The sequence below is a fragment of the Balaenoptera ricei genome, chromosome 10, assembly GCF_028023285.1.
Source record: "Balaenoptera ricei isolate mBalRic1 chromosome 10, mBalRic1.hap2, whole genome shotgun sequence".
NCBI classification, from domain to species: Eukaryota; Metazoa; Chordata; class Mammalia; order Artiodactyla; family Balaenopteridae; genus Balaenoptera; species Balaenoptera ricei.
In genome coordinates, this window is record NC_082648.1 from 51,606,314 (window position 1) to 51,631,514 (window position 25,201).

At 38.8% G+C, this 25,201-nt stretch overlaps 1 protein-coding gene across 4 annotated transcripts in view; it reads right to left on the minus strand.

Moving 5' to 3' along the window:
• Window positions 1-25,201, minus strand: part of TAFA2 (TAFA chemokine like family member 2) — a 595,648-nt gene that overhangs the window by 137,709 nt on the left and 432,738 nt on the right. For all 4 annotated transcript variants that reach the window (XM_059936391.1, XM_059936393.1, XM_059936390.1 and 1 more), the window contains one exon: window positions 16,314-16,420. In XM_059936391.1, coding sequence (XP_059792374.1) covers window positions 16,314-16,419 — 106 coding nt within the window. In that variant the 5' untranslated portion in view covers window position 16,420. The remainder of the gene's footprint in view (window positions 1-16,313; window positions 16,421-25,201) is intronic.

Genomic DNA, 25,201 nt, shown 5'->3' on the forward strand with positions numbered 1-25,201 from the left:
AATTCCTCAGACTTTCTTGCCAGCTGGCTTATGGTTAGATTCTGCCCATGGAAGTGTAGCAACCACAAAGATGTTTGCTTAGTTCTCCCTCAAAAGAACCCACTGCGAGGAACATAGTTGACTGATGGCCTCCAGTAACCCCACCTGTGGAGTTACACAGGCCACACTTTGTCTGGGCTGCTACCAGTCAGTGACTGAGCATGGCAGGAACACAACAGCCTGGCCTTTTTGCCCATTATGGGAGTCTTTGCAATGGGCAGCCTTTGCTCCAGGACCCCAAATTGGCCTGGTCAAGACTTTTTCAAAACTGTGCTGAAGTTTGGGGTTCTTCCTACTCAAGCCTCCTTCCTTCCTTCTCTTCTTTCCCAGGTGTCAACCCTTCCTCCTGGTTGGAAGCCTCACCCCATCTACTCCTCCTTCCTCCCTCTTTATATTTCAAAAGTTTCCCCCAATAAACTTCTTGCACATTGAATTCTGTCCTAGAGTCTGCTTCTTAGAGGAAGGCACTCATAAGAAAGAGAGAGGCCACCTTTTTTTTTTTCCCCCCTGCTTCTGGCTTCAGAAATGCTAAGGGAGATGACATGAATGCCTGTGGACTTCAGCAGCATTAGCAGAGAGTGTAGCAGCGCTAGCAGCATTCAGCCTCCTGGGCTCTTGCAACATCATGAGGGAACTGGTTCCAGGTTTCCTGCTCAGGGGCAGTGGAAGTGATTCCCAAAGCAGCAGCAGTGCTTCAGCAACTTCCACAGCAAATACTACAATCAGGAGCTCTGGGTAATTCTGCTTTTCTTTTTGCTCTCCCACCTCTAGGGGCAGTAATAGCTTTCTGCAGTTAACCAGTGTCTGGGTAGTAGTATCACCATTCCCTGTTACCTTCTCCAGCTCTTTCAACACTGTTGTAACCAGTTCCTTATTTTAAACCACTTAGTGTGATTTTCTTTTTCCTGAGTGAATGTTGAATGATACAAACCTAATAATTTCATTCTCTTTGACCTCAAAAGTTCTCATCTGTGTTAACTATGTAAAGAAATTTAAAAATGAACAAAATGTATTAATAAATTTAATTAATTGATAATTAATATTAAATGTAAACAAAAATTCTCACACAAATGTTTTTAGATTAGTATTAACAAACAAAAAAGTCTCAAAGAAATCTAACAACAAAGAATTTTCTTAAGTAATTTAGGGCACATTATTACAATGTTTTTTCATACCCCAATTAAAATATGTTTTTATGGATAGTTTTAGATATATAAGTAAATACATATCATTTATTGCTAATTATACTACTAAGTGGGGGGAAAAAAAGTAATGTTGAATATGTACTTATCATACGGCCCATAGAGTTTTATTCTTAAAAATATACCTGAGGGAAGTTCTGCACCTGTGAACCAAATTACATGTACAAATAATGTCCACAGCAGCATTGGCAATAACAGCCAACAACTGGAAAAACCCAAATGCCCATCAACAGTAAAAGATAAATGCATCACATTCTATTCACACAATGGACTCCTATGTCACAACATGGATGAATCTCAAGAAAAAATGTTGAGGGAAGAAGCAAATCACACTAAAAAAAAAAATGCCTAAAATAGGATCCCAATTTTACAAAATTAAAAACCAGACAAAATAATACTCTATTGTTTAGGCATAAGAAGTCAGGAAAGGGGTACCTCTGCGGGAGGAGTGGTTATAATTAGGCGAGAGGCATAAGGAGGTTTGGGGGGCTAATATTTTATTTATTGTCCTGGTTGGTATTTGCACAGTCACTTGTCTTATGATTGTTATTTTGAGTGTACATATGGGTTTTACGCACTATTCTGTATACATGAGATAACTTAAAATAAAAAAGAGAAAACAGCAACTTTATCTGCATCATTTAAAGCAGAATCACCAGCTCAGAGCAGCATAGCCTCTCACCTAGTCCATATCAATAAATGTATAATTAAATAAATGAATGAACATCATGCTCTCAAATATGTTTAATGCATTCATAAATTAAAAGAGATGAAAATATGCCCACATGGCATCTAATAATTTCTATGTGCAAGAATTATGGGTAATTTGATTTCTTTTGATATTATTTTTTTCTTACCAAAGTTTCCCAATGAACATGTATTACTCTGAAAATTCAATAAAATGAATAATAAAATGTATTGTTAAATGTATTGTTAAAAGTCCAAAGTAGAGTCAGTTTATGTTATGGCCATTTTTCTTTCTCTTAGGACATTAATCCAATTGTTCCCATAAACAAGGTCCTTGAAACACTATGCATTATAATCAGGGTTCTTAAACTTTGGTGTACATCATAGTCAACTGCAAACCAGCCCAAGAGAACCTAGTAATATCCTAGCAAAATTGGTTCAAACAATTTTAACTATAAGAAAACCAACATTCTGAATATGGCCCCAAAGGATCTGCCCCACCACCTCCCCTGCCTAATTGTGCCTACCATCCTCCTTGCTTTTTGTCCTTCAGACACAGTGATCTTGTTTTTGCTCCGAAGCATTCTATTCCTTCATGTCTCAGCACCTTTGCACAGGCTACTGATCCTATCTGGATGCCCAGCTCCCACTCCCCATTCAGATCTCAGCTCAAATGTCTCTTCCCTAGAAAAGACCTCCCAGATTTCCCTCTACTCATTTTACAGTTTACATACTCTTATCCTGAAATCTTATCTCTAAACACTTGAATAATTTATAGTTAAATATTTATTTGTCTGATTATCAGATTAATGTTTTTCATGCCTACTTTTCTGTAAGTTCCATAGGGCGTGGACCATGCCTGTGTTGGTCACTTATTAACCTCCAGAACTTGACCTAAAGCCCAACACTTGACAGATACTCAGTAAGTATTTTGTATATTTCAAAGTGAGAAAAGGAGGTCACAAAAGTGTATTCTGTTTTTGAAAGGGTAACAGTGGTTATTTTGGAAAGTAGGGTTATGAGTGATTTTTATTTCTCCCTCCTTTGCTTATCTATATTTTTGAAAATGTCAATAGTAAATATTTATTGTTTTAGAATTAAAACAAATTTTGTTTTAATGAAAAAAATATATTTATATTTTGTTTTCTGGGTTGTTGGTTAGAGAAATGAATAAACTATCAAATGAACCAACAAACAAATGAAGAGCTACCCAAAAAAATTAAATGGCTGCTCTCTCATCTAGGCTTTGGGCTGAAAATCACCTTTATTTTAAATTTGTTTTTCTTTGAAAATTTTTCATTCAATCAAAAGTTGCAATTCAGATTAGTAAACACCTAGTATAATAATGGGAATAACATTCAATATTAGCTAAACAAATGAACATTTTAAAAATTTGTGTGTGTTACGTATAACTCTCATCTGTTTATAATCTCTTTCACACTAAATACAGATCCTTTTCCAACCCAAACATTCAATGATGACTCATTCTCTTTAGATTTAGTTTGGATGTGATGGGTAAAGGAAGAAAAGGCAAGAAAACATATTGGCCTTCTAAGATTAATGACTATGTTTTTCTGTTGGGAACTTGGAGTCCTAAACTGAAATATTTCCTCTCTAATCCCCACTATCTGAAGCTGTACCTAATGTAATTGCTTCCAAGTGGGAAATACTCCTTATACTTTCTGATTGGCTGTCACAATGCTCTGAGTTAACCACTACCCCCCCACCCCCCACCCCCGCGCCCAAAATGCCCAGCTGAAGACAATTGTGAGAATTCAGGACAGAATCTCTGTGGAGGTTTGTCTCTGTGTGAGGGACTTTTAGTTCCCAAAGCTCAGAAGATTTTATTAAGCAGGTGACAACATTCTCTTATTTTTACATATCTCATTTTTCAAATACAAATGCTCTAGATTTCTACAGTGTTTCTACATCATGTTCAAGAAACAGAGTAAGACAATTCTCCAGTTGGTTGCTCTTGAGAACACAGTGCTATTGCACTGGTATTTGGAAGAGCTACTTATTCTGTTGCTTCATCTCCTATACTTACCTGTTCTGTAATGACAAGTCTCTTACCACTCTCTTTCTTACATACTCTTCTCTATACACAGCAGCCTTGCTACTCCTCATGTCTTCAGGCATGCTCCTACTTGAAAGCATTCATACTTATTTACTGCTCTGCCTGCAACATCCTTCCCCCAGATATTTTCATGGCTGGCTCCAATGGAAAATTCAGGTCTTACCCAAAGGCCTTATTTAAAACTACAGTCCCTCTTGAACACTTCTTATACCTCTTTCTTCCTTTATTTTTTCCATAGCATTTATACTTTAAAACTGTTTTACTTTTCCTTTTTATTATCTATCTTCCCACCTCTAGGACAAAAACTCCATAAAGAAAATTTTTGCCTCTTGTATGTACTGCTATATTCTCAGTCCTTATTGTGGGTACTCAAAAATTATTGAGTAAAACAAATTTTCCATCAGAATTATCCAATCTAAAATATTCCTGTGAAAACTACCAATAGACTCTATGAATCTAGAAGTCCTGATTCCCAGAAAGGGAATGCTTTTACCGGGGGAAACAGTAAGAGTCCTGCTAAACACGTAGTTCCAATTGCTGCCTAGTCAGCCCCATAGATGAGCAAGAAAAAAAGGAGTTAAATACTGATGAGTTTAATGACCCCAGTGATCACTGCTATGGGTAGCTGCTATGAACCAGGGCAGGGGAGAATATGTTAGGCTCTCAGATGATCCACTGAGGTATTTCTTGGCATCCCAATGCCCAGTTACAACTATAAATTTATAAGTACAACAACCCCAGAATTCAGAACATGATAATCCAGAGCTCAGAACCCTCAGGTACGAGGTCTGCGTAAAACATCAGGTAAGCCTTCTAGGTGAACAGGAAGGAGAGAGGACTCTAAAATGGCTAGGGAAGTGGGCAGATAATGAGTATCAATAAAGGCCTTGATACCAACTGCATTAGTAGCGGCCCCACTATTCCTCTTCAAGTAGGTGTTCTTGGAAATTATAACCAAGCAGAATCTTTGATAAGCTTTGCCTAGACAGAGTAAATTTAAAGTAAGAAAGAAGCAGAGCTGAGGGGTATGAGAAGTTGACTGCAGTGATGTGTAGCTGTTGGTTCACTACTAAGATCCTTTCTATTAGCAGTGCACCTTTCCTCCACTTGCTGTGAATGGTAGGGGATTACAATTCACAGCCCCTCCCTTGTTCAGAAATCCACCCTCTGCTAAAGAGAAGCTACTTCCCCAGGAAGGCTATTCCCTACTATGGGTAATAGATCAATGGCCAATGACAAATGGACACAAGTGTAGAAGAGGCTATTTATCTCACCTCAAGGATCTCCACTCTGTGGAGCAATTTATGTTTCTGATCCTCCCCAAAAGATCCAACCAGGCTGTTCTCCAGCTGAGACTCTATTTGTGCTCATCTTTTGTCTCCAAGTCTATCCTGCTGCCCTTGCTCTCTGTCTCCTGAGAGCACTCTTTCTATAAATAACATATACAAGAATTCCTGACTTGTCTCTGCTTTTTTTTTTTTTTTAAATCTTTTTCTTTATTGAGATAACTTGATTTATAACATTATATAAGTTTCACGTGTATAGCATTATATTACTGCTTCAAGGAGCTCACCACCAAAAATTTTGTTTCCATCCATCACCGTACACTTGATCCCCTTTACCCATTTCACCCCCCCTCACCCCTCTGGTAAACACTACCCTGTTCTCTACATCTACGTGTTTGTTTTTGTTTGGCTTGTCAATTTTATTTATGTTTTCGAAGAATCAGCTCTTAGTTTCATTGATATTGTCTACTGTCTTTTTAGTCTTTATTTCATTTATTTCTGCTCTGATTTTATTATTTTCTTTCTTCAACTAACTTTGGGCTTCATTTGTGCTTTTTCTAGTTCTTTTAGTTGTAAGGTTAGATTGTTTGCTTCAGATTTCCTTGTTTCTCAAGGTAGGGCTTTGTAGGTTACCATCCTTTTTTTCCCTGCTGTCTTTAAAATTCTTTTTTGTCGTTGACTTTTGACAACTTAATATGTGCGCCATAGAGAATGTCTTTTTGCATTGAGGTAGTTAGATGTTAGCTTCATTAACTTGTATATCCAGTTTCCTCCCCAAGTTTGGGAAGTTCTCAGTTATTATGTTTTTTAAATAAACTCTCTGCTCTCTTTTCCCTCTCTTCTCCCTATGGGATACCCAGACAGTCCCTTTCCTAAAATGTCAGATAGATCTTGTAGAATTGCTTCATTTTATTTTACAACTTATTTCTCTTTCCTCTTCTACTTGTATCAGTTCTAGCTTTCTATCTTCAAGCTCACTAATTCTCTCTTTTATACAATATGCTCTATTTCCAGTGCTTTCTAATACATTTTTCATCTTGTTTATTGAGTTATTCAGCTCCAGAATTTCTGTTTGGTTTTATTTTAGAGTTTCAATCTCTTTGGTAAAGTATTCCAACAGTTCATTAATTTTATTCCTGAGCTCATTAAACTGCCCTTCTGAGTTTTCTTGTAGCTTATTCAGTTTCTTCATGACAGATATTTTGAATTCCCTATCAGTTATATTTCAATATTCTGTGATTTTAAATTTGGTGTCTGGGGATTTGTCATTTTCTTTTTTTTTTTTAAACATCTTTATTGAAGTATAATTGCCTTACAATGGTGTGTTAGCTTCTGCTTTATAACAAAGTGAATCAGTTATACATATACAATATGTTCCCATTTCTCTTCCCTCTTGCATCTCCCTCCCTCCCACCCTCCCCCTCCCACCCCTCTAGGTGGTCACAAAGCACCGAGCTGATCTCCCTGTGCTATGCGGCTGCTTCCCACTAGCTATCTATTTTACATTTGGTAGTGGATATATGTCCATGACACTCTCTTACCCTGTCACATCTCACCCCACCCCCTCCCCATATCCTCAAGTCCATTCTCTAGTAGGTCTGTGTCTTTATTCCCGTCTTGCCACTAGGTTCTTCATGGCCTTTTTTTTTTTTTCCTTAGATTCCGTATATATGTGTTAGCATACTGTATTTGTTTTTCTCTTTCTGACTTACTTCACTCTGTATGACAGACTCTAACTCCATCCACCTCATTACAAATACCTCCATTTCATTTCTTTTTATGGCTGAGTAATTTGTCTCTGCTTTTAGAGAAACCTAAGACACATGGCATATGCAAATCATCTCTGGAAGAATGCATTCTAAATACAGGCCATAAAAACTCTCGCAAATATGATTCCAGTGAACATTAGCTCACAAAATTTTTAAAAATCACAAAACCCTAAAATAAAGTACTATGAGTGAGAGTCATCAGGAAGAAATCACAAAAATTTCATAAAATAGAAGCATCAAATTTTATATATACGTGAGATTTGATATAAAATGTATAAAAAGAAATATAAACTAAATAAATAAAGAACAAAATACATCAAAAGCCAAGACAATTTGTAAGAAAAAAAGAATTTTTAGTAGCATGTAAGAGATGAAATTAAAACTCAATATATGCATTAAACAGCAGATTAGACCCAAGAGAACATAGAATTAGTGTGGTAGAAAAAAACAGATCTGAATAAATATCCCAGAATATAGCACAGAAAAACTTGAAGGTGTAAAATATAAAACAGAGGTTGAAATATATGGAGAATAGAGAGGGAAAGCTGACATATACCTAACCAGAATTCTAGTTCAGTAGAGACAATGGTATAGAAGCAATATTTCAAGACATAATGCCTGAAATTCTTTCAAAGTTTATGAAAGACATCAATCCACAGATTCAGGAAGTCAACTAAATCCCAAATGGTATAAATAAAAAGAAATTCACTGCTAGATATTTATCATGTTACATGGAACAAGACTTCCTAGATTTGAATCCTGCTCTCAATGGTTACTAACTAAGCAACTTGGGCCAAATTATTTAATCTTTCTTTGCCACAGTTTCTGATCTATAAAATAGGTTGAATAAGAGTACCTACCTTATAGACTGTCATAAGGATTAAATGAGTTACTATCTACAAAGCTCTTAGAATAGAGATGTTGGATTTTTAATATACAACTGTATTACGTTTATCTTGAATGCTCACATGAAGTGCTCTCAATCAGACACAGATTTCTTATTAATTATCTCACAATAAAAAATAGAAATAAGCGAATAGGCCTTCCTTGCTCTAAACCTTACACATGATGAAAGCCATGTGGACTGTGGGAGATAGAGACTCCACTCTTACAGGGCAGACACAAACTCTCACACACTCTGGCACCCAGGGCAGAAGTGGTAATTTGAAAGAAGCCAGGATCAGATCCACCTGCGGATCTTGGAGAGTCTCTCAGAGAGGCAGGAGGCAACTGGAGCTCACCCTGGGGACATAGACACTGGTGGCAGCCAATTTGGGGGGACCTTGTTCTACCATGTGGACACAGGTGCTGGCAAGTGCAATTTTGGAATCCTCCTTCTAGCTTATTAGCACCAGGACCCAGTCCCACCCACTAGCCTATCAGCACCAGTACTGGGATGCCTCAGGCCAAGCAACTAGCCAGGCAGAGAGACAGTCCCACCCACCAGCAGGCAGGCTGCCTTAAAACCCCACAGCTACCCCAGGACATGGCCCTACCAGACTGACCAGGACCCTGCCTCAAACACCAGTGTGCAGGCACTAGCCCTGGGACCCCCAGGGCCCTGCAACCAGAGACCCCAGGACCCAGCTCTGTCCACCAGTGGGCCGATACCATCCCCAGAACCACCACAGACCCGCAGAACACCCACAGGCCAAACACAAGCTCTAAAATACCTTGGGACCCTCAGCCAGCTGCCCCAGGATTCAATTTCACCCACCAGTGGGCCAGCAAAAGCTTTGGGACACCCTGGACCACATAGTCAGCTGAGTCAGGAACAGGTTCTACCCACCAACAGGTTAAAAGCAGCTCCAGGACCCCCAGGTCCCTGCAGCCAGAGATCCCAGGACCCAGCTCAGCCCACCAGTGAGCTGGCACTAGCTCCAGGAGACCCTGGGCTCTGGCCCCACTCACCAGCAGGATGATAAGCAGCCCTAGGAACCCCCAGACCCTGGCCACACCCACCAGCAGGACAACACCAGCTTGAGATACCTTGGACTTCTCAACAAGCTGCCTTGGAATCCAGTCGCATTTACGAGTGGGCCAACATCAGCTCTTGGTCACCCTAGAACCTGTAGCCAGCCATGTGAGGAACCAGCCCCACCCACCAGCAGGCCAACACTAGATCAAGAACCCTGGCCTGCAACCCCAGGACCCAGCTCTGCCCATCAGTGAGTCAACACTAGCTCCAGAACCCCAAAGGCTTCCATAGCCAGCCTCCATACAAGGCATAGCCTGGCAACCAACCAGACCCTGGGCCAGCCACATCTACCAGACTGCCCACAGTAGTCAGCCCACCACAACAGAAGGACCCACACAGTCTAAATAGGGGGCACCACTAGAGCACGTAGCTCTGGTGATCAGAGAGGAGTGTGCTGTTGAGACACAGAGGACATCTCCTACAAAAGGCTATTTCTCCAAGGTTGGGAAAAACAACTAAACTACCAGATACATAGATATTAAAAGTGGTAAATGAGGTGGCAGAGGAATATGTTCCAAATGGAGGAACATGTTCCAAACAAAGGAACAAGATACAACTCCAGAAGAAGAACTAAATGGAGATAGGCAATTTATCTGATAAAGAGTTCAAGGAAATTATTATAAAGATGATCAAAGAACTCAGGAGAAGAATGGATGAATAGAATGAGAAGTTAGAATTTTTTAAGAAAGATTTAGAAAATATAAAGAAGAATCAAACAGATATGAAGAATACAATAATTGAAATAAGTTAGAAGGAATCAACAGTAGATTATATGATACAGAGGGCTGGATCAGTGAGCTGGAAGGCACAGTAGTGAAAATCACTGAAGCTGAACAGAAAAAAAAAAAAAGAAATGAGGACATTTAAGAGACCTCTTGGACAACACCAACCATACTAACGTTCACATTATAGGGGTCCTAGAAGGAGAAGAGAGAGAAAAAGGAACAGAGAACATATTTGAAGACATAATACCTGAAAACTTCACTAACCTGGGAAAAGAAACAGAAATCCAGGTCCAGGAAGCACAGAGTCCCAAAGAGGATCAACCCAAAGAGGAACAAAACAAGACACACTGTAGTTTAAATGGAAAAAAATAAAGAGAGAATAGGTGCATTGGCCAAGATGGTGGAGTAGAAAGACCCTGAGCTCATCTCCTGTCATGAGCACACCAAAATTACAACTATCTGCAGAACAACAATCTATGAAAAAGATGAGAACCTACAGGAAAAGATTTTTCACAACTATAAACCTAAAGAAGGAACCACAATGGGACAGGTAGGATAGGAAAGGTGGGCTCACTATATAATCAAGTCCCATACCCCTGGGTGGGCGAAGTGCAGCCCTGGGGTCCTGCACTGAGAAGACAAGCCCCCAGAGCATTTGGCTTTGAAGGCCAGTGGGGCTTAATTTGGGGAGTGCCACAGGACTGAGGGAAACAGAGACTTTACCCTCAAAGGCCCACACAAAATCCCATATGCACTGGTACCCAGGGCAAAAGCAGTAATTTGACAGGAGCCTGGGCTAGATCTAACTGCTGGTCTTGGAGAGTTGCCTGGAGAGGCAGGGGGTGGCTGTAGCTCACTCTGGGGACATAGATACTGTCAGTAGCCATATTAGGGAGCTTTCTACCACACGGACACTGCTGCTGGCAGCTGGCATAATGGGATCCTCCCTCTGGCTCAACAGTGCCAAGACCTGGTCCCACCCAACAGCCTGTAGGCATCAGTGCTAGGAAGCCTCAGGCCAAACAACTAACTGGGTAGGGACACATCCCCACCCATCAGCAGACAGTCTGCCTAATGACTTCCTGGGCCCACAGCCACCTCTAGACACAGCCTTACCCACCAGAGGGCCAAGACACAGCTCCACCCACCAGGAGGCAGACACCAGCCCTGCCATCCAGGAAGCCTGCACCAGCCTCTAGAGCAGCCTAACCCACTAGGGGGCAGACACCAGATGCAAGAAAATCACAGTCCGTCAGCCTGAAGACCTAGTCCACCCACGGCAGGCTAGACCCTACCCTGGGACCAGTGGGGCCTGGGCCTTGGGCCCTGACCCTGCAACTAGCAGGCCAACACAAGCTTCAGGACACCATGGACCATATACCCAACTGTGTCAAGAACCAGACCCCTGCCCACCAGTGATCTGATACCAGCTCTGGGATCCCTGGGCCCTGCAGCCAGACTCCAGGACCCAGCTCTGCCTGCCAGTAGGGGGAGCAACAGCCCCAGAGTCTTCTGGACCCTGACTCCTACCGCCAGTGAGCCAACATTAGCCCCAGGGCCCCCTGGGGTTCTGCAGTCAGCTGCCTCATGACCAGGCCCCACTAGCCAGCAGCTAGCAACATCCACACAAGGCAGGGTCTGGTAATCAACTGGGCTAGGGGCCAACAAAGCCCACCAGTCAGCCTACATAGTCAGCCTGCCACAACAGAAGGACCTAGGCAGCCCTCTTAGGGGGAATTCTGAGAGCATATTGCTTGGATGACAAGAGGGGAGTGTGCTGCTGGGCATTTTTTTTTTTTTTTTTTTTACAGAACTAGAATGAATAATTCTAAAATTTGTAGGGAAACACAAAAGGCCCTGAATAGCCAAAGCAAACTTGAGTAAGAAGAACAGAACTAGAGGTGTCACACTCCCTGACTTAAAAGTTACAGCCATCAAATTAGGATGGTACTGGCGTGAAAATAGAAATATATCAATGGAACAGAATAGAGAGCCCAGAAATAAACCCATGCACTTATGGTCAATTAATCTATGACAAAGGAGGCAAGTATATACAATGGGAAAAAAAAATAGTCTCTTCAGTAAGCAGTGGGAAAACTGGACAGCTACAAGTAAAAGAATGGAATTAGAACATTTTCTCAAACCATATACAAAAATAAGCTCAAAATGGATTAAAGACTTAAATGTAAGACCTGAAATCATAAAACTCCTGGAAGAAAACATAGGCAGAACACTCTTTGACATAAATCGTAGCAATATATTTTCGGATCTGTCTCTTAAAGTAATGGAAACAAAAGCAAAAATAAACAAATGGGACCTAATTAAACTTAAAAGCTATTGTACAGCAAAGGAAGCCATCAACAAAACAAAAGACAACCTACTAAATGGGTGAAAATATTTGCAAATGATATGATGGATAAGAGATTAATATACCATATACATAAACAACTCATACAACTCAAAATCAAAAAAACATACAACTTGATTAAAAAAATGGGCATAACCGAATAGGCAATTTTCCAAAGGAGACACGCAGATGGCCAAGAGGCACATGAAAAGGTGCTCAACATCACTAATAATCGGGGATAAACAAATCAAAAACACAATGAGATATCACCTCACACCTGTCAAAATGGCTATCATAAAAAGGATCACAAATAATAAATGTTGGCAAGGATGTGAAGAAAAGGCAACTCTTGTACACTATTGGTGGGAATGTAAATTGGTGCAGCCCTTATGGAAAACAGGATGAAGCTGCCTCAGAAAACAAAAAAAATAGATCTACCATATGATTCAACAATTCCACTCCTGGGTATATATCCAATATATCTGGAGAAAACTATAATTTGAAAAGATACATGCACCCCAATGTTCATTGCAGCACTATTTACAATAGACAAGACATGGAAGCAACCTAAATGTCCATCAACGAATGAAGGGATAAAGAAGATGTGGTACATATATACAATGGAATACTACTCAGCCATAAAAAATAATGAAATAATGCCATTTGCAGCAACATGGATGGACCTAGAGGTTATCATACTAAGTGAAGTAAGTCAGACAGAAAAAGACAAATATCATATGCTATTGCTTATATGTGGAATCAAAAAAAAAAAAAGATACAAATGAACTTGTTTACAAAACAGAAATAGATTCACAGACATAGAAAACAAGCTTATGGTTACCAAGTGGGAAAGAGGTGGGAGAGGGATAAATTAGGAGGTTGGGATTAACATATACACACTACTATATATAAAATAGATAACCAACAACAACCTACTGTATAACACAGGGTACTATACTCAATATTTGTGATAACCTATAAGGGAAAAGAATCTGAGAAAAGAATCTGTATACACACACACACACACACACATATATGTGTATAACTGAATCATTGTGCTGTACACTTGAAACTAACACAACATTGTAAATCAACTATACTTTAATTAAAAAAAAAATCCACACGCAAACACTAATTTGAAATTTTCATACGCTCAGTGCTCAAAGCAGTCTTATTTACAATAGCCAAGCTATGGAAGCAAACTAAATGCCCATCAAAAGATGAATGGATAAAGAAGATGCAGTAAACACACACACACACACACACACACACACACAGGAATACTACTCAGCCATAAAAAAAGAATGAAATTTTGCCATTTGCAACAACATGGATGGACCTAGAGGGTATTGTGCTTAGTGAAATAAGTCAGACAAATACTGTATGTTATTAAAATAAACAAATGAATATAACAAAACAGAAACAGTCTCACAGATATAGAGAACAAACTAGTAATTAACAGTGGAGAGAGGAAAGGAGGGAGGGGAAGCATAGGGATAGAGGATTAAGAGGAACAAACTATGATGTATAAAATAAGCTACAAGGGTATATTGTACAGCACAGGGAATATAGCCAATATTTTATAAAATCTTTAAATGGAATATAATCTATACAAAATTTTGAATCACTATGTTGTATACCTGAAATTAATATAATATTGTAAATCTACTGTACATCAGTAAAAAGAAATAACTTGAACAACTTTCTTAGTACTACCACTTTGGAAAAAAACATTTCACATAATCTGGTAAGACTGAAGATATGCAATGCCCTGTGACCCAGAATTTTGCTCCTTGGAATGTGCTCTTGAGAGACCCTTGCACATGTGCACCAGGAAAGAAGTAGAATATTTGTAGAAGCATAGTTCATAATGACAAGAAAATAGAACACCAACTGTTCATGTACAAGAGAATAAATACATAAATTGTGGTGACTTCATACAACAAAATATGGGGCAACAGTAAAAAAAAAAAATTAGTATTAACTATAGTTACTCACCATCAAGTATAATGAATGTCACAAATATATTGTTGGGCAAGGTAGCAAATTACAGAAAAACACAGTATAATACTATTATGTAAATTCAATAACAACAGAATTAAGCAGCATGCCATTTGGATATGTATAAATACATGGTGAAATTATAAATAAAAGCAAGGGAATTATAATCACAAAATTTAGAATAGTGATTATCTTGGGTAAGGAGGCAAAGGAATGAAGTTAGAGTGGCAGACACAATCAGGTTCAAGAGAATTAGAAATGTTACATGTCTCAACTGGGGGGTGAACATACTTGTGTTCATTTTATGAATATGTCCTAAAACGTATATGTACATTACACTTATTAAATGTAAAACAGTTTAAACAAAGGGGGAATTTTGCATGGAAAGTGCAAAGGGAAGAAAGAAAGGAAAAGGGGAAGGAGGGAAAGAGGGAGAGGCAGAGAAATCTTTCCTAAATTCTTCCTCCAAAATATTCTTGGTAGGGTGGAAATGGATCAGCAAAACAACACAAAAGTTTACCTTCTATAATGTTTTAGAACTTTGACTTTGGCACTTTGAGTGAGTTTTCTGAGTCAAGGTATAATTTCTTATGTTCAAGAAATATATTTTTTGGCAAAAAGTAAGAAAAGATCTTAGGTTTGGGGTTAGCATAGAACATAATACAACTTTAAAATTCTTAAAAACAGCTTTAAAAATTGTATGCAATATTCACTGTGGAGCAGTCCTCATGAATGATTCTCTTAGAGACCCCATCACTTGGCTTTGGAGATGAGAAAGCATCCTTATCATGAACCCTTGCTTTGCTGGGATGACACCCACAATTACTATGAATCTCCCCCAAAGCTCTCAATTCTACTTTTATAGGCTGGGAAGGCACACTGGGGTGACCATGTATGGATGATGTGTCTTCCCCTGTTAAGCCCAAGGCATGGGGCTTGGCCCCAGCGGTTTGCCTCTTTTTAAAAGGTAAGTATTTAAGGCTGCTTTGTCCTTCAGTTTGGTTCACTGTAGCCAATTTGGAGGCACGTGAATAACATCTTCCTTAACGACTTCTTAATTTTATACCAGTAACCATTATTAAAGAGAATTTAAAGTTTTATCTGTGGATCCAAGTGCTGTACTAAAGAAAAGAAGAAATGCACACACACACACACACTTTGGGGCAAAAACAGGATTGTGAAATATGAAAGACCTCTATATAAAATTCATATTTTGAAAGATGACTCTTTTTGGTTTTAAACACAGGGGGAAAAGATTTTGTCTTATAAGCATCCCTCTCTCACACCACATCTTTCCGTTCCCTGGTGTACTTGTTCCGTGTAATGCTAATTAAATGCACATGTGTAACTATTTTAAGTGTTACAAAATTCAAGGCAGTCTTAACTTTCTCTTCAATCAAAAATAAAATAAGGAAGTAAGTTGCTAGTCTGTGGACTTTACAGAGGAAAGAGAACAGAATTGTAAAATCATATTTCACAGAAAAATCTAAATTGAATGTTCAGGTTATGAATACTTGATTATGGTAGGGACAGTCCAGAAATAGACTAAAATAAAATTAAATGGAATTTTAATTCATTTGGAAAAAGTATTTATTCACTATACTGAGTCTTATGCTCAGAAAAGAGAACAGAAAGGGCATAATTTTGAACTGTCAAGCTTAACACACATATATAAAACAAATATCGTCACCCTGTTCTATGGCAGAATTGAGCCTGCTCAATATCATACTGGGGTAGAATCAAAAGAGTGGCCAAAGATGTACTCTGGCATGAAGAAATATGATCTACAAAAAGCACGGAAAGGAAATTTACATGTATATATATTAAGATACATATCATTAAAGATGGTTTCATTATAGGATGATTGCAATTTGAAACTCATCTTTATTATGTGTCAACTCAACATTTTAACATTATTATCTTAAAAATGGAAATGTTAAGAAGAATGCAGAGTCACGATTCCATACTCTTTGAACATTATTTGCAGAAGTGTCAGTAATCCTGGAAACATTTAAATAATCATTCATTACCTATCAAAGCCATATTAAGAATAACTCTCTCTGCCTTTTTACTTAAAGAGAATTGCCATGGGCATACCCATATTTAGTAAAATTAACTGACCAGTAAAAGCAGAACACAATAGTTTGTGTTAAAGGGAGTCCCCTTCCTCAGAGAGCTGAGGAAGAAAACAGAACAGCTTACCTTTATGATGGTTTGCACTGGACACAACTTTCCCCCACAAGGTTACAATAAATATTATTATTAGCAGTTTTCCTTTTGTTGCTTTCTGTAAGTATCTCTTACTCATCCTGCAAATAAAAAAAAAATAATAAAAATCCTAAGTATGTGAAACCATTATTTTACCATTATAACTGTGCTACATTTAAAGCTTCCCATGACACCTTAACACCTAAATTTGCATTTCTTATATTAAAATGCTATTCACTGTATATAAACTATGAACAGAAAAAAAATTAAAGTTTTCCAAATAAAGTACCTTGATACAATGCAAGAGGTAAGAGAGGCCCTACCTCAGTCAAGCTTATTTCACTTAACAACAGCCTAAATCAACTGGGAAACATTACCATTTTCTTTCCATATAAATATAGATTCAACTTATTCAAAAAATCCAAGGCACAGTTGTTTGAATAATCTTTAAATAAGTGACTTATTCTACTTTAAGAAAAACAAACAAAACAAAACCTTTTTCAAGGCCAGGTCAAATGGTCAGGGTAAACAGTTTAGATAAAATGTGTGTGATGAATTCCTGCATAGAATAAAGTCACTTCAAATCTATTATTCCTAATGTGTTTTTAAAAAGTCACCTTACTGTACAACACTACTACTGGAGATACACAGATGTTTTAATATTACTGGAATCTACCATGCTGTACTTTATGAGAAGTAGAAGAAAAATGGAAAAGCAAAATGAAAAATATTAGGTTAACATTTTCAAGTTGAGACTACAAAACTCAGGTAAGCAAAGCAAAGTTATAATAAAATAATAGCTACCCATAATAAAAATTTAGCAACTACTTTCTGTAGCACCTAATACAATATTATTTCAATTGTTTTTCAGGACGAATTGGGGATGTTGGTATGTCTAACCCCATTTGTAGATGATGAAATTTGGAAATTTGCTGAGGTCATGTTTAATGATAGAGTAAAAAGTCATACCTCAAATAGTCTAAATCTAAAATTTTTATATTAACTACTATATTGCTAAGGGGTAAGTGAAATATATAAGATATAATCCATCTGCATTTATTTATAAGGGAGATAAAATATACGTCCATCACCCTGTGCCTTCTCAGGTTTGGATCCTATTTTGAACTCTAATCTTGTTTGACTTACATTCTTGCCTTCACTCTACTGCAAGTTTGTGAGGTCACTTCCTGACCTAGCTTGACTCCTCTTCCTCTTGAGTTCTCTAAGTTATCTTTTTCTTTACACCTTCACTTCCAAAATACTCTATCCCCAAAAGTATGACTCAGTGGTGGCAATGATGGCTGATTAATTTTGAAGAGAAGTCATTCACACTGATAAGTGGATGAAAAAATAAATTGATATATTACTTATATTTAATATGGGTATACATGAACACTTCTTGGCCTGGGGAAGTTGTGCACGCTGATTCAGATGTTGAGGAGACAGCATAGTATGACTAAGAACACAGACTCACTTCTGAGTCAGACTGTTTGGATTTGAGTCCAGGCCCTCCTCGTTTTTAATTGTGTCATCTAATGTGAGTTTCTGGATCTCCTGCCTCAGTTTTTTCTTCTCTAATATGGGATATGTTTGTGAAAAGCCTAGCCCAATGGCTGGCATGTATAAGGGCTCAAAAACTATGAGATTGGAAAGTGTTCAGTCATTTGGATGTTTTGTTCCTTGAGTGCATGAGAAGCCTGTGGAGGGAGATGACTGGATGGAATTTCAGTGGCCCCAATAGCTGGAAGTCCTCCATGGACCTTGGTCTTGTGACATGTCTAGATAATGTATAAAGGAATAGGTGTTTGACCTTTCAGATTAGATTACTTGGTTTAAAATCTGGCTTCCTGCCTACTTTCTATATGACTTTGGATAAATTACTTAACTAAGAGTATTTTTATTGTATTTAAAATGAGAAGGGGAGACCTCCAAGATGGCGGAGGAGTAAGATGTGGAGATCACCTTCCTCCCCACAAATACATCTACATGTGGAACAACTCCTACAGAACACCTACTGAACGCTGGCAGAAGACCTCAGACTTCCCAAAAGGAAAGAAACTCCCCACGTACCTGGGTAGGGCAAAAGAAAAAACAGAGACAAAAGAATAGGGACAGGACCTGCCCCTCTGGGAGGGAGGTGTGAAGAAGGAAAAGTTTCCACACACTAGGAAGCCCCTTCGTGGGCAGAGACTGCTGGTGGCGGAGGGCGGAAGATTCGGAGCCACAGAGGAGAGCGCAGCAACAGGGGTGCGGAGGGCAAAGCGGAGAGATTCCCGCACAGAGGATCGGTGCTGACCAGCACTCACCAGCCTGACAGGCTTGTCTGCTCACTCGCCGGGACGGGTAGGGGCTGGGAGCTGAGGCTCCAGCTTCGGAGGTCAGATCCCAGGGAGAGGACTGGGGTTGGCTGCGTGAACACAGCCTGAAGGGGGCTAGTACACCACAGCTAGCAAGCAGGGAGTCTGGGACAAAGTCTGGAACTGCCTAAGAGGCAAGAGACCATTGTTTTGGGGTGTACAAGCAGAGGGGATATAGAGCGCCGCCTAAACGAGCTCCAGAGACGGATGCGAGCTGCACCTATCAGTGCGGACACCAGAGACGGGCATGAGATGCTAAGGCTGCTGCTGCAGCCACCAAGAAGCCTGTGTGCGAGCACAGGTCACTCTCCACACCTCCCCTCCCAGGAGCCTGTGCAGCCTGCCACTGCCAGCGTCCCATGATCCAGGAACCACTTCCCCGGAAGAACACATGGGGTGACTAAGGCTGTTGCAACGTCATGCTGGCCTCTGCCGCTGCAGGCTCACCCACATTCCATACCCCTCCCTCTCCCCAGCCTGAGTGAGCCAGAGGCCCCTAATCAGCTGCTGCTTTAACCCCATCCTGTCTGAGTGAAAAACAGATGCCCTAAGGCGACCTACACGCAGAGGAAGGGCCAAATCCAAAGCTGAACCCCAGAACCTGTGAGAACAAAGAAGAGAAAGGGAAACCTCTCCCAGCAGCCACAAGGAGCAAGAGAATAAATCTCCACAATCAATGTGATGTACCCTGCATCTCTGGAATACCTGAATAGACAATGAATCATCCCAAAATTGAGGCGGTGGCCTTTGTGTGATTTTGTCTGTAGAGCTTCGCTTTTACCATTTGTCCTAGGGTTCTGTCTATACTTTTTTTTGTTTTTTGGGTTTTTTTTAGGATAGTTTTTTAGCTCTTCTTATCATTGGTGGATTTGTTTTTTGGTTTGGTTGCTCTCTTCTTTCTTTCTTTCTTTTTTTTATTACTTTTTAATTTTTAATAATTATTTTTTATTTTAATAACTATATTTTATTTTATTTTTTTCTTTCTTCCTTTCTTTTTTTCTCCCTTTTCTTCTGAGCTGTGTGGCTGACAGGGTCGTGGTGATCCCAGCTGGGTGTCAGGCATGTGCTTCTGAGGTGGGAGAGCTGAGTTCAGGACTTTGGTCCACGAGAGACCTCCCGGTTCCATGAAATATCAAATGGCAAAAGCTCTCCCAGAGATCTCTATCTCAATGCTAAGACCCAACTCCACTCAAAACCAGTAGCCACAGTACTGGACACCCTACACCAAACAAATAGCAAGGCAGGACCACAACCCCACCCATTAGCAGAGAGGCTGCCTAAAATCATAATAAGGTCATATACACCACAAAACACACCAGTGGACACAGTCCTGCCCACTGTGTCCAACAACAGAAAATATGAACCTGCAGCCTGTGAAAAGGAGACCCCAAACACAGTAAGTTAAGCAAAATGACAAGACAGAGAAACACACAGCAGATGAAGGAGCAAAGTAAAAACCCACCAGACCAAACAAATGAAGAGGAAATAGGCAGCCTACCTGAAAAAGAATTCAGAGTAATGATAGTAAACATGAGACAAAATCTTGGAAACAGAATGGAGAAAATACAAGAAACGTTTAACAAGGACCCATAAGAACTAGAGCAAACAAACAATGATGAACAACACAATGAATGAAATTTAAAATTCTCTAGAAGGAATCAATAGCAGAATAACAGAGGCAGAAGAATGGATAAGTGACCTGGAAGATAAAATAGTGGAAATAACTACCTCAGACCAGAATAAAGAAAAAAGAATGAAAAGAATTGAGAACAGTCTCAGAGACTTCTGGGACAACATTAAACACACCAACATTCGAATTATAGGGGTCCCAGAAGAAGAAGAGAAAAATAAAGGGACTGAGAAAATATTTGAAGAGATTATAGTTGAAAATTTCCCTAATATGGGAAAGGAAATAGTCAATCAAGTCTAGGAAGCTCAGAGAATCCCACAGAGGATAAATCCAAGGAGAAACACGTCAAGACACATATTAATCAAACTGTCAAAAATTAAATACAAGGAAAAAATATTAAAAGCAGCAAGGGAAAAGAAATAACATACAAGGGAGTCCCCATAAGGTTAACAGCTGATCTTTCAGCAGAAACTCTGCACGCCAAAAGGGAGTGGCAGGACATATTTAAAGTGATGAAAGGGAAAAAACTACAACCAAGATTACTACACCCAGCAAGGATCTCATTCAGATTCAACAAGGAAATCAAGACCTTTACAAAACAAGAAAAAGCTTAGGGAATTCAGCACCACCAAACAGCTTTACAACAAATGCTAAAGGAACTTCTCTAGACAGGAAACATAAGAGAAGGAAAAGACCTACAATAACAAACCCACAACAATTGAGAAAATGGTAATAGGAACAAACATATTGATAATTACCTTAAATGTAAATGGATTAAATGCTCCCACCAAAAGACATAGACTGGCTGGATGGACACAGAAGAAACAAGACCCATAAATATATGTGCTGTCTGCAAGAGACGCACTTCAGACCTAGGGACACATACAGACTGAAAGTGAGGGGATGGAAAAATATTCCGTACAAATGGAAATCATAAGAAAGCAAGAGTAGCAATTCTCATATCAGACAAAATAGGCTTTAAAATAAAGACTATTACAAGAGACAAAGAAGGACACTACATAATGATCAAGGGATCAATCCAAGAAGAAGATAGAACACTTGTAAATATTTATGCACCCAACATAGGAGCACCTCAATACATAAGGCAAATGCTAACAGCCATAATAGGGGAAATCGACAGTAACACAATCATAGTAGGGGACTTTAACACCCCACTTTCACTAATGGACAGATCATCCAAAATGAAAATAAATAAGGAAACACAAGCTTTAAATGATACATTAAACAAGATGGACTTAATTGATATTTTTACGACAGTCCATCCAAAAAAAACCAGAATACACTTTCTTCACAAGTACTCATGGAACATTTTCCAGGATAGATCATATCTTGGGTCACAAATCAAGCCTTGGTAAATTTAAGAAAACTGAAATCTTATCACTACCTTTTCCAACCAAAATGCTATGAGACAAGATATCAATTACACGAAAAAAACTGTAAAAAGTACAAACACCTGGAGGCTAAACAATACGCCACTAAATAACCAAGAGATCACTGAAGAAATCAAAGAAGAAATAAAAAAATACCTAGAAACAAATGACAATGAAAACACGATGACCCAAAACCTGTGGGATGCAGCAAAAGCAGTTCTAAGAGGGAAGTTTATAGCAATACAACGCTACCTCGAGAAACAAGAAAAATCTCAAATAAACAACCTAACCTTACACCTGAAGCAATTAGAGAAAGAAGAACAAAAACAAACCCCAAAGTTAGCAGAAGGAAAGAAATCATGAAGATCAGATCTGAAATAAATGAAAAGAAATGAAGGAAACAACAGGAAAGATCAATAAAACTAAAAGCTGGTTCTTTGAGAAGATAAACAAAATTGATAAACCATGAGCCAGACTTACCAAGAAAAAAGGGGAAAATACTCAAATAAATAGAAATAGAAATGAAAAAGCAGAAGTAACAACTGACACTGCAGAAATACAAAGGATCATGAGAAATTACTACAAGCAACTCTATTCCAATAAAATGGACAACCTGGAAGAAAAGGACAAATTCTTAGAAAAGCACAACCTTCCGAGACAGAACCAGGAAGAAATAGAAAATATAAACAGACCAATCACAAGCACTGAAATTGAAACTGTGATTAAAAATCTTCCAACAAACAAAAGTCCAGGACCAGATGGCTTCACAGGCGAATTCCATCAAACATTTAGAGAGGAGATAACACTGATCCTTCTCAAACTCTTCCAAAATATAGCAGAGGGAGGAACACTCCCAAACTCATTTTACAATGCCACCATCACCCTGATACTAAAACCAGACAAAGATGTCACAAACAAAGAAAACTACAGGCCAATATCACTGATGAACATAGATGCAAAAATCCTCAACAAATTACTAGCAAACAGAATCCAACAGCACATGAAAAGGATCATACACCATGATAAAGTGGGGTAAGTCCCAGGAATGCAAGGATTCTTCATTATATGCAAATCAATCAATGTGATAAACCATATTAACAACTTGAAGGAGAAAAACCATACAATCAACTCAATGATGCAGAAAATGCTTTTGACAAAATTCAGCACCGACTTATAATAAAATCCCTCCAGAAAGTAGGCATATAGGGAACTTACCTCAACATAATAAAGGCCATATATGACAAACCAAAAGCCAACATCGTTCTCAATGGTGAAAAACTGAAACCATTTCCTCTAAGATCAGGAACAAGAAAAGGTTGTCCACTCTCACCACTATTATTCAACATAGTTTTGGAAGTTTTAGCCACAGCAATCAGAGAAGAATAAGAAATACAAGAAATCCAAATTGGAAAAGAAGTAAAGTTGTCACTGTTTGCAGATGACATGATACTATACATACAGAATCCTAAAGATGGTATCAGAAAACTGCTAGAGCTAATCAATGAATTTGGTAAAGTAGCAGGATACAAAATTAATGCACAGAAATCTCTTGCATTCCTATACACTAATGATGAAATATCTGAAAGAGAAATAAAGGAAACACTCCCATTTACCATTGCAACAAAAAGAATAAAATATCTAGGAATAAACCTACCTAAGGAGACAAAAGACCTATATGCAGAGAACTATAAGACACTAATGAAAGAAATTAAAGACGATACAAACAGATGGAGAGATATACCATGTTCTTGGATTGTAATAATCAACATTGTGAAAATGACTATACTACCCAAAGCAATCTACAGATTCAGTGCAATCCCTATGAAACTACAAATGGCATTTTTAACAGAACTAGAACAAAAAAATTTCACAATTCGTATGGAAACACAAAAGACCCGGAATAGCCAAAGCAATCTTGAGAAAGAAAAATGGAGCTGGAGGAATCAGTGTCCCTGACTTCAGACTGTACTACAAAGCTACAGCAATCAAGACCGTATGGTACTGGCACAAAAACAGAAATACAGATCAATGGAACAGGATAGAAAGCCCAGAGGTAAACCCACCCACATATGGTCACCTTATCTTTGATAAAGGAGGCAAGAATATACAATGGAGAAAAGACAGCCTCTTCAATAAGTCGTGCTGGGAAAACTGGACAGCTACATGTAAAAGAATGAAATTAGAACACTCCCTAACACCATACACAAAAATTAACTCAAAATGGATTAAAGACCTAAATATAAGGCCAGACACTATAAAACTCTTGGAGGAAAACATAGGCAGAACACTCTATGACATAAATCACAGCAAGATTCTTTTTGACCCACCTCCTAGAGAAAGGGAAATAAAAACAAAAATAAACAAATAAACCTACTGAAACTTCAAAGCTTTTGCACAGCAAAGGAAAACATAAACAAGACGAAAAGACAACCTCAGAATGAGAGAAAATATTTCCAAATGAAGCAACTGACAAAGGATTAATCTCCAAAATTTTCAAGCAGCTCATGCAGTTCAATATCAAAAAAACAAACAACCCAATCCAAAAATGGGCAGAAGACCTAAATAGACATTGCTCCAAAGAAGATATACAGATTGACAACAAACACATGAAAGGATGCTCAACATCACTAATCATTAGAGAAATGCAAATCAAAACGACAATGAGGTATCACCTCACACCAGTCAGAATGGCCATTGTCAAAAAATCTACAAACAATAAATGCTGGAGAGGGTGTGGAGAAAAGGGAACCTTCCTGCCCTTTTGGTGGGAATGTAAATTGATACAGCCACTATGGAGAACAGTATGGAGGTTCCTTAAAAAACTAAAAATAGAACTACCATATGACCCAGCAATCCCACTACTGGGCATATACCCTGAGAAAACCATAATTCAAAAAGAGTCATGTACCCCAATGTTCATTGCAGCTCTATTTACAATAGCCAGGACATGGAAGCAACCTAAGTGTCCATCAACAGATGAATGGATAAAGAAGATGTGGCACATATATACAATGGAATATTACTCAGCCATAAAAGGAAACGAAATTGAATTATTTTAGTGAGGTGCATGGACCTAGAGTCTGTCATACAGAGTGAAGTAAGTCAGAAAGAGAAAAACAAATACCGTCTGCTAACACATATATATGGAATCTAAAAACAAAAATAAATGTTTCTGAAGAACCTAGGGGCAGGGCAGGAATAAAGACGTAGACGTGGAGAATGGGCTTGAGGACACGGGGAGGGAGAAGGGTAAGCTGGGACGAAGTGAGAGAGTGGCATGGACATATATACACTACCAAATGTAAAATAGATAGCTAGTGGGGAGCAGCCGCAGAGCACAGGGAGATAAGCTCAGTGCTTTGTGACCACCTAGAGAGGTGGGATAGGGAGGGTGGGTGGGAGACACAAGGGGGAGGAGATATGGGTATATATGTATATGTATAGCTGATTCACTTTGTTATAAAGCAGAAACTAAGACAACATTGTAAAGCAATTATACCCCAA